Source organism: Muscardinus avellanarius, assembly GCF_963383645.1.
Source record: "Muscardinus avellanarius genome assembly, chromosome: 6".
Lineage (NCBI taxonomy): Eukaryota > Metazoa > Chordata > Mammalia > Rodentia > Gliridae > Muscardinus > Muscardinus avellanarius.
The window spans coordinates 63676208-63688211 of NC_137791.1; the positions used below are offsets into that span (position 1 = coordinate 63676208).

A 12004-nucleotide genomic window follows, 5' to 3' on the forward strand; every position below is an offset into this window, starting at 1 on the left:
ATTATGGTTACATTAGCTATAAACCTTAAATTATTATCTTACCTAAAATAGATAATCAGTGCTGGGGATAGAGCTCAAAGAGAGGCATGTGTGAGACCCTGGGTCCCACTGCCAGTACCAGAAAAAAATAAGATGATGCTTAAGTAAAATGGATAATCACTAAATAAAACTATAGAGAAAAGACAAAAGGTTTCTGTTTCTGAAAAATATGACAATTTGTTTGAGTTACTTGACCCGAAACTGGGGCCCAAAAGGGAGAGTGCGCTTCAACATACCTGCAAGCCCAGCTACTCAAAATGGGCTTCTGAACAACAGAGTCTTAGTGTTTCAACAGAAACTTACCAATGAAATGTATAAGCATCCTTTTTTATTGGCGGTACTGGGGATGGAACCCAGGGACATTCTACCTCCAAACTACACCATCAGCCCTATTTTTGTATTTTTTATTTTGAAGCAGGGTCTCACTGAATTGTAAAGTGCCTCACTAAGTAGCTGAGGCTGTCCATGAACTGTGATCCTCCTGTCTCAGCCTCCCAAATGCTGGGATTAGAAGTGTGCACCACCTTGCCCAGCTATGTGTAAACATCTTAACCCATGAATTGTATTTATGTGGAAAAGAACAGATTTACTGTCTCAAAATATGCATATTCTTCTAGTTGGGCGTGGTGGCACACGCTTGTAATCCCCGCGCTTGGAAGGCGAAGACAGGAGGATCGCTCAGGTTCGAAGCCAGCTGTGCTGGCTTAAGAGACCCTGTTTCCACATAAAAAAGTATAAAATAAAATAGGTCTGGGAGTGTAGCCTGTGGGAGTGTAGCCCGGAGGTAGAAGGGCTTTCCAAGAACCCCAGTACCACCACCAAAAAAAAAAAAAAGCATATTCTTTATTAAACATATATTTACTGTCTAAAAGTAGAAAATTATCTTTAAGAACTAAATATAATATACAAATATTTATGAAAAGAAGTACAAGGTTGTTCTTCCCTAATACTTAAAAATTCAAAAGGGACAAAGTGGATATGGTAGTTTACAACTATAATCCCAGTACTTAGAAAGCTGAGATGGGAGGATCATAGGTTTAAGGCCAGCCTCAGCAATTTAGTAAAACCCTTGGCAACTTAGCAATATCCTGTTTCAAAGTACAAAAATAAAAAGGGCTGGAGGTATAACTCAGAGGTTGAAATACATTGGCTTAATCCTCAGTTCCACAAAATGAGAGGGAATGCTGTGGGTATAATTCAGTGGTGGAGTACATGCTTAGCATATACAAGGCTCTGGTTCAATTCTCAGAACTACCAAAAAAAAAAAAAAAAAAAAAAAAGAAAGAAAAAGAAATAATCCTTATTATCTAGAAATAAGTAAATAGTTAAATAAATTAAAGTACAGCCTTCCTTTAATGGTTTTCATACAGCCATTAAAATGTTACAAGAGTGCCGGGCATGGTGGCACACGCTTGCAATCCCAGTACTTGGGAGGGTGAAACAGGAGGATCCCAGGTTTGAAGCCAACCTCAGCTACTTAGTGAGGCCTTCTGCAATTTAGTGAGATCCTGTTTTTCAAAAAAAGAATAAAAAAAATAGGGCTGGAGGTGTAGCCCCGAGGTAGAATGCCCTGGGTTCCATCCCCAGTACTGCCAAACAAACACAAACAAACAAACAACAAAAAGCTATAAAAATATTGAATTATTATTTTTATTTTTTGGCAGTACTGGGGATGGAACCCAGGGGCCTTCTACCTCCGGGCTACAATCCCAGACCTACTGTATATTTTATTTGGAAACAGGGTCTCTTAAACCAGCTGAGGCTGGCTTCACACTTGTGCAATCCTCCTGTCTCAGCCTCCCAAGCGTGGGGATTACAAGCGTGTGCCACCATGCCCGGCTATAAAAATATTGAATATTTTTGAACAAAATGGAAAATGGCTGAACATATTAAGTACAAAGCAATGTATAAAACAACATAATCCCTCTTTTTTGTGCATGTGCTAGGCATAGAACCTAGGGTTTTATGTATGCTAAGCATAAACTCTACTAATGAACTATATCCCCAGCCCAAGATATTTTTCTAAAGTGATGGAATTCAGGCGATTTTCATTTTGGGGTGTGTGTGTGTGTGTGTGTGTGTGTGTGTTTTCTCCTTTAGTGCTGGGCCTCATGCATGCTAGGCAAGTGCTCTAAAACAGAGCCACAGCCCTAGCATTCTATATTCTGACATTTTATACAGCAAACAGATAATTGCTTTCATTTAAAAAGAGTAATTTTAGGCACCAGGCATGATGGCACACATTTATAATCCCAACATTTGGGAGGCTGAGACCAGAGGAATGTGGTTCACGAACAGCCTCAGCTACTTAGTGAGGCCCTTCGCAATTCAGTGAAATCCTGTTTAAAAAATAAAATGACTAAAAACTAGGGCTGAGGGGTGTAGCTTGGAGGTACAATGCCTCTGAGTTCCATCTCCAGACCCGCAAAAAAAAAAAAAAAAGAGTAATTTTTAAAAAAGAGATATGTAATTAATTTTCTTTTGCCCTGGAACCATTTTAAATAAAAACATTTAGCATTTTAATATATTCTAATTTATTATATTACCTTTCCCTTACGAAACTTCCATTCAGACAAGCAGGAGATGAAAATATCTCTCGGATTTCCCTACATTAAGAAGAAGGCCATCGTTAAACCAAATCATTCACCTGCCTCCTTACACAGGAGACCTGATAAACAAAATCAACTGTCTTCTACTTCTTCTGTATTCTGTTGATTTGCATAGAGAACCCTGGCATTAGCTATCTCTTCCATTTGCTGAATCTCAAAATGGCAGTAGCCGACAGAAAATGGAAAAGATTATCTCTCAGAGAAGCTTCAGGAAGAAAGGTAAAGGCCTGATCTAGGGTCAGAACTTTATTGGACAAATAAGACACTCAAAATAAACTACCAGAAATTAAATGGGGAGGTGTGTTCAGCTTCACCTTAGAAGTAACTGTATAAATACTTCTTGAGCACTTGTGCTCTATAAATTACAACACAATTATTCTACAAGGCCAGTTTCAAACATTAGAAAGCCATCTCTAAAAGGATCTCTTAAAGATGTCTCTAAGAAGCTGGGCGTGGTGGTGCACGCTTGTAACCCCAGCATTCAGGAGACTGAGACAGGAGGATCGCAGTTCGTGGACAGCCTCAGCTACTTAGGCCCTCCACAACTTAGTAAGACCCTGTATCAAATAAAGAATGGGGATGTAGCTTGGAGACAGAATGCCTCTGGGTTCCATCTTCAAACCCACACACACAGAAAAAAAAAAAAAAAAAAACAAAGATGTCTGTGAGAATAAGTACAATCTTTACTGATGGTAGGTACAATCTTTACTGATGGTTCTATGATCTAGGTGGGGTAGGGATGCCCCAATTGTTCAGCTGTATGCAAACCAGTGTTTCTGGTGTCAAATGGAGTTGGGGAATGCTGGATATATTTTCTGCTCAGAATCACAATATATGAAAACATAATAAAGGCCCAGAGAATCTCCCTCTAAGCTACACCAACTTTTTTTTTTTTTTCGGGTCCTGGGATGGAATCCAGAGGCATTCGACCTCTGAGCTACACCCCTGCCCTATTTTTTATTCTCTATTTTGAGACTGTCTCACTAAGTTGCAGAGGGCCTCACTGAGTAGCTGAGGCTGTCCACGAACTGAGATCCTCTAGTCTCAGCCTCCTGAATGCTGGGATTACAAGCATGCTCTACCATGCCCGGCCACCCCCAGCCTTTTTTGATTTTTTTGTTTTGAAATAGGGTCTCACTAGATTGCTGAAAGTCTCACTAAATGGCTAAGGCTGGTCTCAAACCTAAGATCCTTCTGTCTCAGTCTTCCAAGTACTGAGATTACAGATGTGCACCACCATGCCCGGAAAAGTTAACATTTTAAGTAACAGACTTTAAATGTACCAGATTACCTTCCCTAATGTACTGGGCCTCATCCAGTAAGTTGAAGGCTTTAAAAGAAAAACCAAGCCACCCACCTCCCCCAGAAAGGGAAGTCTGCCTCCACACTACCTTTGGACTTAGGCTTCAACATCATTTCTTCCCTGGATCTCTAGACACCTAGCCCACTCTGCAAATTTCAGACTTGTTAGCTCCCACAATTACATTAGCCAACTGCTTAAGATAGTCTCTCTCTTCCAAAAGATACATACAAATATACATCCTATTGGTTCTCTGGAAAACTCTAATACCCTAGAGGACCATAAAACCTCACACAAAACCTGTTTGAAAAAAAAAAAAAAAAAGCAAACCTGTTTGGAAAAGCTACTTTAGAGAAGATATAAGCACAAACACATGAGGCATACATACCTTTTTGTATTTTGCCACTGCTTAGTCCCCACATCAGCAATCCATCTCTTTATAGTCCCTTCATTTAATGTAAGAATTTTTCTCCTCAAATTAACATAGGAATTCTAATAAAAAACAAAAAAGTGCAACAATTTACACATGTTTGAAAGTTATTCAACTTTTAGGTATTAATTTTTAAGTACTGGGGCGCTCTACTACTAAGCCACACCCTCTCTATTTTGAAATAGGGTCTCAGTTTCTTCAATCTGGCGTTGAATCTGTGATTTCCTCTCTCATCTTCTCAAGCACTAAGATTATAGGTGTGCCATTGCATCCAGTTTGTGTGTGTGTGTGGTGTTGGGGACTGACCTAGGGGTATTCTACCTCTGAGCTACACCTCCACCCTTTTTTTTTTCTTCTCCATTGTAGTACTGGGGATGGAACTCAGGGTCCCTCTATCTGTGGACTATACCCCTACCTCTATTTTTTTTTTATTTGTAAACAGGGTCTCACTAAGTTGCTGAGAGCCTAAATTGTTGGGGCTGGCCTCAAATCTGCAATCCTCCATCTCAGCCTTTCAAATACTGGGATTACAAGCATGCACCACTATGCCCAGCTTTATTCTTTATTTTGAAACAGGGCCTTGCTAGGCTGAGTGTCTCGCTTAGTTGCTGAGGTTGGCCTCAAACCTGAGATTCTCCTGTCTCAGCCCCCCAAGAACTGGGATTACAAGTATTAGGCAACATGTCTGGATGTATCCAGCTTTTAAGTACACACTCAGGGGGTAATACTGATTTTTAAATATGGATGATATGGCTCTGAGATAATCATAAGTGTGATTATAGGGGCTGGAGATGTACCTCAGTAGTTAGAACACTTGCCTAGAAGTACATAGCAAGCAGCTCTACCAAGGAGTGGCCAATTTCTTGTCCAATGGGGCTTAGACTCAAAGCAAATTTCTCCAAATGTCCCAACACTCAGCACTCCATACAATTAGTATAATCTGATTAAAACTACACATCTGACAGCCCCGAGGAGAAGACCCTAGAAGGGCTGGGTATGTTAGTGGGATGAATTTATTTTCCAATGGTGAAGTAGGGAAGAAAGTTATGGGCTAATTATCTGTAAGCCTATAAACTGCTGGTCTTTTTATAGTACTGTACTGACTAGTGAAATAATTTTTAGAATCTGTTGACCTGTCAGCTCACGAGGAAACTGACCAATGTTATTAGCAAGGAGCCCTCCAAAGGTAAGAAAAGTCTGAGGAAATCACCCTGGTTCAACAATGTCCTTCAGGGACAAATCTGCTGAGTCTTGTCTTGTCTTTTCCTTCCTTTCCTTTTCTTTCTTTCTTTCTTTCTTTCTTTCTTTCTTTCTTTCTTTCTTTCTTTCTTTCTTTTTGGTGGTACTGGAGTTCCTGTAAACCCTTCTACCTCTGGGCTACACTCCCAGACCCATTTTTATATTTTTATTTGGAAACAGGGTCTCTTAAGCCAGCGAGGCTGGCTTTGAACCTGTGTGATCCTCCTGTCTCTGCCTCCCAAATGCGGGAATTACAAGCTTGCACCACCACACCCAGCAAATACACTGAGTTTTATGGGTAAAAATGAATGCAGTTTAGATGATAAAGAGCCAATAATTTCCAGCTATTACCAAGAAGTCAGCTTAACATGGTAATTTAGAAGTTTGCCAAACCTGGAGTCTAGAACCTTTCATTTAATTTAAAATACCCACTTTATTTAAAATATTTACTTTTGAGCTGGGCATGGTGGCACACGCTTGTAATCCCAGCATTTAGGAAGATGAGACAGAAGGATCACAGTTCGTGGACAGCCTCAGCTATTTAGTGAGGCCCTTTGCAACTCAATAAGACCCTGTTTCAAAATAAGGAATAAGCCGGGCATGGTGGCGCACGCTTGTAATCCCCACATTTGGGAGGCAGAGACAGGAGGATCGCACAGGTTCGAAGCCAGCTGTCGTGGCTTAAGAGACCCTGTTTCCAAATAAAAAAGTATAAAATAGGTCTGGGAGTGTAGCCCAGAGTAGAAGGGCTCCCAGGAACCCCAGTACCGCAAAAAAAAAAAAGGAAAAAAAAAACAGGAATAAAAAATAGGGCCGAGGGTGTAGCTTGTTGGTAGAATGTCCCTGGGTTCCATCCCTAGTACCACACACACAAAAGAAAACAATAACAAACAAAATCAATATTTACTTTTACCTCTTTTTCCATCCAGAGCAAAATGCTTTGATTCCCGCCAGCAATCATTATGAGCTCCTTTCCTGAGCTATGGCTTCCTGAAAGAGATTCACACAAAGTAAAAGAAAATCACTTGGCACAAACCTGCGCTAAAGGTAAACAATCTCAGGTTCTTCCTAATGTGCTCATTTCGACTTTTTAACAAGTAGAACTCAGCATATTTCCCACCAATTAAGCAGATACAGACACACCCACGCTACAGAGTAAGTCTAGCTGGCAAACAGGTGTTTCATAAGGTTGACATGTGGCATCAGTTTAATATACATCAGTAACATAAATGTTCATATACATTACAAAAACAAATATCTCATTAACTGTAATCTAGTTTAATTTGGCTCTCATCCCTAAAACCACAATCTCAAAATTTAACCAATCATTGACAGTTGGCTTTAAAGACTATGAATAAATAAGTCATGTAACTTCATAAGGAATTAAATATATAATGATATATTAAGGATATTACTTAATAATATACTGCTTAAGGATATTACTGTTCATTTCCCCCCAAAAGTGAGAGGGTTCTAATTCTAAGCTTTCAGAAACAACTGGAGTGCTCTGAGGTACTCCTGTGGAATGGTTCAGTGTGGAGCTCTAAGGTTACCTGGGGATATGGTTCAATTTCAGTGAAACCATTTCCTGGCTCTAAGTGGTCAGCCCTTTGTTCTTCTGTTCTCTGTATCCTCCAGAAAAGTGGAGGTGACAGAACACATCTTCCTGAATTGTTCCAAGGATTGGTAAAATAATCGAGGAAAGTGCTAAGTACAGTTCCAGTGCCTGATATACATCTGCTTAGCATCCCATGGGTTTCACAGGATTATGGGTCAATTAAGTCAGGTAGTGAAAACCAACCGCCATAGATTTAATAAGTCTCTTATGGCTCTGAATCCATAGTCTATTTTATTTTGTGATTATTTAAGTTTATATCAATTCTAATCTGAAGTAGTAGAAACAGTTACGGTTATTCTATCTAAATAAGTTAGGCCAAATATTTAAAATTATTTAAAAAAATTAAACCATGTTTAGAGAAACTCCCTTATATTCACACACTACTTTCCTTGTCATACACACATTAGAAAAATTGTTTTCTCTCACAAAATATTACATGCCACATCCTATGCTCCTATAGAATTTACCAAGTTTGAGTTCTTCATTTGATGGCAATTTCATTGGAAGTGGTAACAGCTGATTATGTTTTCCACCATTTCCTAATTGTCCTTCTTTTCCAAAACCAAAGGAAAAGACCTTTCCCAAATCAGAAACATAGGCAAGTGTGTGCCACCTATTAAATAAAAGGACACACTGTCAATCCTTAATTATCCCCAATGATGGAAGTATCTAGCAATATAGTAAGTTGCCAAAATCAGGTTACCCATTAAAAGTGAAACTGTGTGTGTGTGTGTGTGTGTGTGTGTGTGTGTGTGTGTGTGTATCTGTGTGTTTATTACTGAGGATTGAACCCAGGGGCATTCTATTGCCAAGCTATATCCCCAGCCCTTTTTTTTTTTTTAATTTGTAAACAAGGTCTTGCTAGGTTGCTGGCAATCGAAGTTGCTGAGGCTGTCCTCAAACCTGCACTTCTGTCTCAGCATCCCAAGTACTGGGATTACAAGCATGAGCCACTATAGCCAGTGAGAAAAACTAATTTTCAAAGGATGGAAACCAAAAAAAACCAATGTGTGGGCTGGGCGTGGTGGCGCATGCTTGTAATCCCCGCGCTTGGGAGGCAGAAACAGGAGGATCGCACAGGTTCGAAGCCAGCCGCGCACTGGCTTAGGAGACCCTGTTTCCAAATAAAAATGTAAAAATAGGTCTGGGAGTGTAGCCCGGAGGTAGAAGGGCTTCCAGAAACCCCAGTACCACCAAAAAAAAAAAAAAAAAAACAATGTGTGGTTAAGATGATGTTGGAAAGCCTATATCCACTCACGACCATGATGCCACACACTGGCAGGCAATCAGCGCTTCTATGTGGGGAACAAGCACCTCCCCTTGCCTGTGACTCTTTACCACCTTCTGAAAATCATCTGAGTCCCTCCTCTCTCCATCCCAGAAGACTGAATTAGCTCAGCTTCTCTGACCTCCCCTGCCTATTTCCCAAGGACCTTTATCACACTGATTTTCTTACTGATTTGTGGTTTGGTCTTTCTACCACTCTGGTAATTAGTAAGGAATTTGGCCTTGTTCAAAGAGAAGTCCTGTTCCCAGTTCACTGAGGTAACCTCTAAGCTCTTAGTATTTCCCACATAAAAAAAGTATTACTGGAACTCATGTTGAGACCCTGGGACCATGCTAGTCAGTGGCTTGTGGAGAACTCTTCTGGTTTGGGGTATAAACCAGATCTCCAAGAGGGAAAAGCTGGAGACTGAGTTCAACGATCTGGTAACAATTCATTGTGCTCAAGCAATGAACATCTAATAAAAACTCTGCACTCAGGTGAGCTTTCCTGGCTGACGATATTCCAGGTATATGGTCACGTATCAGGTAAAAAGAGGTCACACTGTTCAAAAGCTACTAGAGGAAACAGTGACCAGAAACTCGGTATTTGACTCTCCATGACTCTGCCTCCATGTCCCTTCCTTTGACTGTTACTCACTGGTACTCTTTTCTTGTAAGAAGGGGACTAAGTTTATCAGCTTTTAGTAAATTCCAAGTCCTTCAGTGAATTCTCCCTCATTTGCAGTAAGGAATTTAAAACTTGGCTCCTTCTCTTGAAATACATGCTACTCAAACAAACACAGGCTAGAAGAATCCAAAGTGGTAATAACATTTCTTTAAGAGATATGGGATGTGGAGCTGGGCTGGTGGCACATGCCTGTAATCCCAATATTTACTGAGGCTGAAACAGGAGGGTTGCAAGTTTGATGCCAGCCTTAGCAACTTATTAATACCCTGTTTCAAAATAAAAAAATAAAATAGGGCTGGGGCGGTCGTTCAGAGGTAGAATGCCTGGTACCTCCTCAACACAGACTGAATGTGGGCTTCGGATGTACTTTAGTGATGCACTTGCCAAGAGTGTATAGTCTCTGGGTTCAATCTTTAATACAGTGAAGAAAAGAGAGATTGAGAAAATATCTCTAGTTAAAAGAATCTTACTCCAATAATCTAGTGTATCTCAATATTAACCAATTATGTAAATTTATTCCAAGATCATAACAAAGTATGTCTGTAGAAAGATATATGTACACAAATTTTTTGAAACACTGAAGATTTCAATAAGCTCATAAATAAACCCAATATTAAGACAATATGAATTTGCTTGTGTTTAGTGAGGAAAAAAATTGTCAAAAAGAATAAGTATGTGAAAATATTTTTTAATTCCAAGTCCCAACATCCTACTGATATGAATCTGATGGCCAAAGAAAATAATTAAGCAGCTGGGCGTGGTGGCACACACAGTAGTTGGGAGTCTAAGATAGGAAGATCACAAGTTTGAGACTAGCCTCAGCTACTTAGCGAGACCCTGTTTCAAAATAAAAAAATAAAAAATAGGGCCAAGTGTAGCTCAGAAATAGAATGTCCCTGGGTTCAATTCCCGGTACGACAAAAAAGGAAAAAAAGAAAGAAATTAAGGAAACTTGAGCAAAATTTTTGCCTTTGTTTTCAAAAAAATGATGCCAAGCATAGTGGCACAAGCTCATAATCCCAGATACTCAGGAGGCTAAAACAGGAGGATCCCAACTCTGGCTCAAATTGAAAAAGAAAAAGAAAAAAAGGCTAGGAATATAGCTTGGTGGTACAGTGCCCCTAGGTTGAATCCTCAGTACTGGAAAAAAAAATGAGCTGTGAAAATTCAAATTCTCAAGCCGGGTATGATGGCACACACTTGTAAGTAATCCCAGTGCTTAAGAGGGTGAGACAGGAGAATTGCACAGGTTTGAAGCCAGCCTCAGCTACGAGTAAGGCTCTCAGCAACTTAAGACCCTGTTTCCAAATAAAGTATACAATAGGTCTGGGAGTGTAGCCTGGAGGTAGAAAAGCCCCTGGGTTCCATCCCCAGGACCACACACACACAAAACAAACAAACAAACAAACACTTCAAAATTCAAATTCTCAGGTATATTTCATTCCAACTACCTTTGACTGTGATCAAAGCGGACCACTCTGAAAGTTAAGAGTTACCTAGTTTAACTCAGCTCCCATTATTAAAACCCATAATCTAAAGATTTAGGTAACTAAAAAGTATGTTGGCCTCAAGGGTTTATGAGTGATTATATTAACAAAAACCCTTTGTGATTTTTTTCCCCAAGTAATTAAATAATAACTTATTTTCCTTAAGGATGAAAATCCATTTGAAGAGTTATAAAGACATTAATTATGGGGGTAACAAAATTTAATTGTATTTGCTCACTAAAAAGGAAGCAGGAATTGCAGTTATAGCTCAGTGGTAGAGTGCATGCCTAGCATGCATGAGGCCCTGGGTTCAATTCCCAGCATCATAAAAACAAAATCAAAGAAAACAAATTATGTATACTAATAAAAGACTTAATATGATTGCCTAATAACATATCTTCACCTACTTGAAAATATTTGATACTCATGCCTCAAAGAAACAGATGAAAATTTCATTAAGTTATCTATGCTCATTGTACTGATTTTGTCTATTTTATTTGACACTTTACAACTTACCTTCCACATGCTACCTGAGTCACTCTATTTCCAACAAGTTCAGTCACCAAACAGGGTTTCAGCTCATTCTGTGTTGAATTGTGACCAAGCTGCCCATATTTTCCTGCACCAAAAGTAAATACCAGCCCATCCTAAAGAAAAACATTACATCAGTTGTTAGAGAAAAACAGTACAGAAGTCACATTTTCTGATGCCTACTTAATAAAAGTACCACAAAGTAAAGCTCCTAAATTACCAGGACAGCCCTACATGTGGAAAGGACAACCTTTCTTCTCTGGCAAACACTAACTCCCCAAAGTGTTCTTACAGAAGTACAGTCAGAAGAGACAAGGGTACACCTACCTGCGTGAGCAGGGCAGTGTGAGAGCCACCACAATCGAGAAATTCAATTTTATGATTCTCCAGTGTTTCAATAAGGGAAGGAGAATCTTTATCTGTGCGGGAAAGAACAGATGAAGTGACTGAAAAGAAGTGTGGAGTTTTACAACGGAGTTACCTGGAGCACTTCCTCTCAATCTAGCAATAGCAGTTCCCATCCCATTCTGATGAGAAAACCCCAGAGTTGACATATGTAGGCCCAAGTTCTAATCTTAACGGTAAGAGTGGGGCAGTAGCCAGAAAGATCACACTGCGGGGCCCCCAGGTATAGAAAGGTCAAGCCATTTCCCAGCGCCCCTTCTTTTCTTTTCAACATGACTCGATTCAACTTTTAACTCCAGCACATCTGATATTTCTAATTCCTGCCAAATTTTTTTTTTCTATTTTCTGTTGGGATCTAATCCAGAACCCAGGGTGCCTCACACATTTTAGGC

The 12004-nt window shown here is 39.7% G+C and overlaps 1 protein-coding gene across 2 annotated transcripts in view; it reads right to left on the reverse strand.

The window, feature by feature from the left end:
* The window catches only part of HERC5 (HECT and RLD domain containing E3 ubiquitin protein ligase 5), a gene marked incomplete at both ends in the record, with an annotated part of 60884 nt that overhangs the window by 37825 nt on the left and 11055 nt on the right, over positions 1 to 12004 (reverse strand). For both annotated transcript variants that reach the window (XM_080697905.1, XM_080697904.1), the window contains 6 exons: positions 2586 to 2645; positions 4337 to 4440; positions 6531 to 6607; positions 7703 to 7848; positions 11193 to 11323; positions 11535 to 11626. In XM_080697905.1, the coding sequence (XP_080554031.1) occupies positions 2586 to 2645; positions 4337 to 4440; positions 6531 to 6607; positions 7703 to 7848; positions 11193 to 11323; positions 11535 to 11626 (610 nt within the window). The remainder of the gene's footprint in view (positions 1 to 2585; positions 2646 to 4336; positions 4441 to 6530; positions 6608 to 7702; positions 7849 to 11192; positions 11324 to 11534; positions 11627 to 12004) is intronic.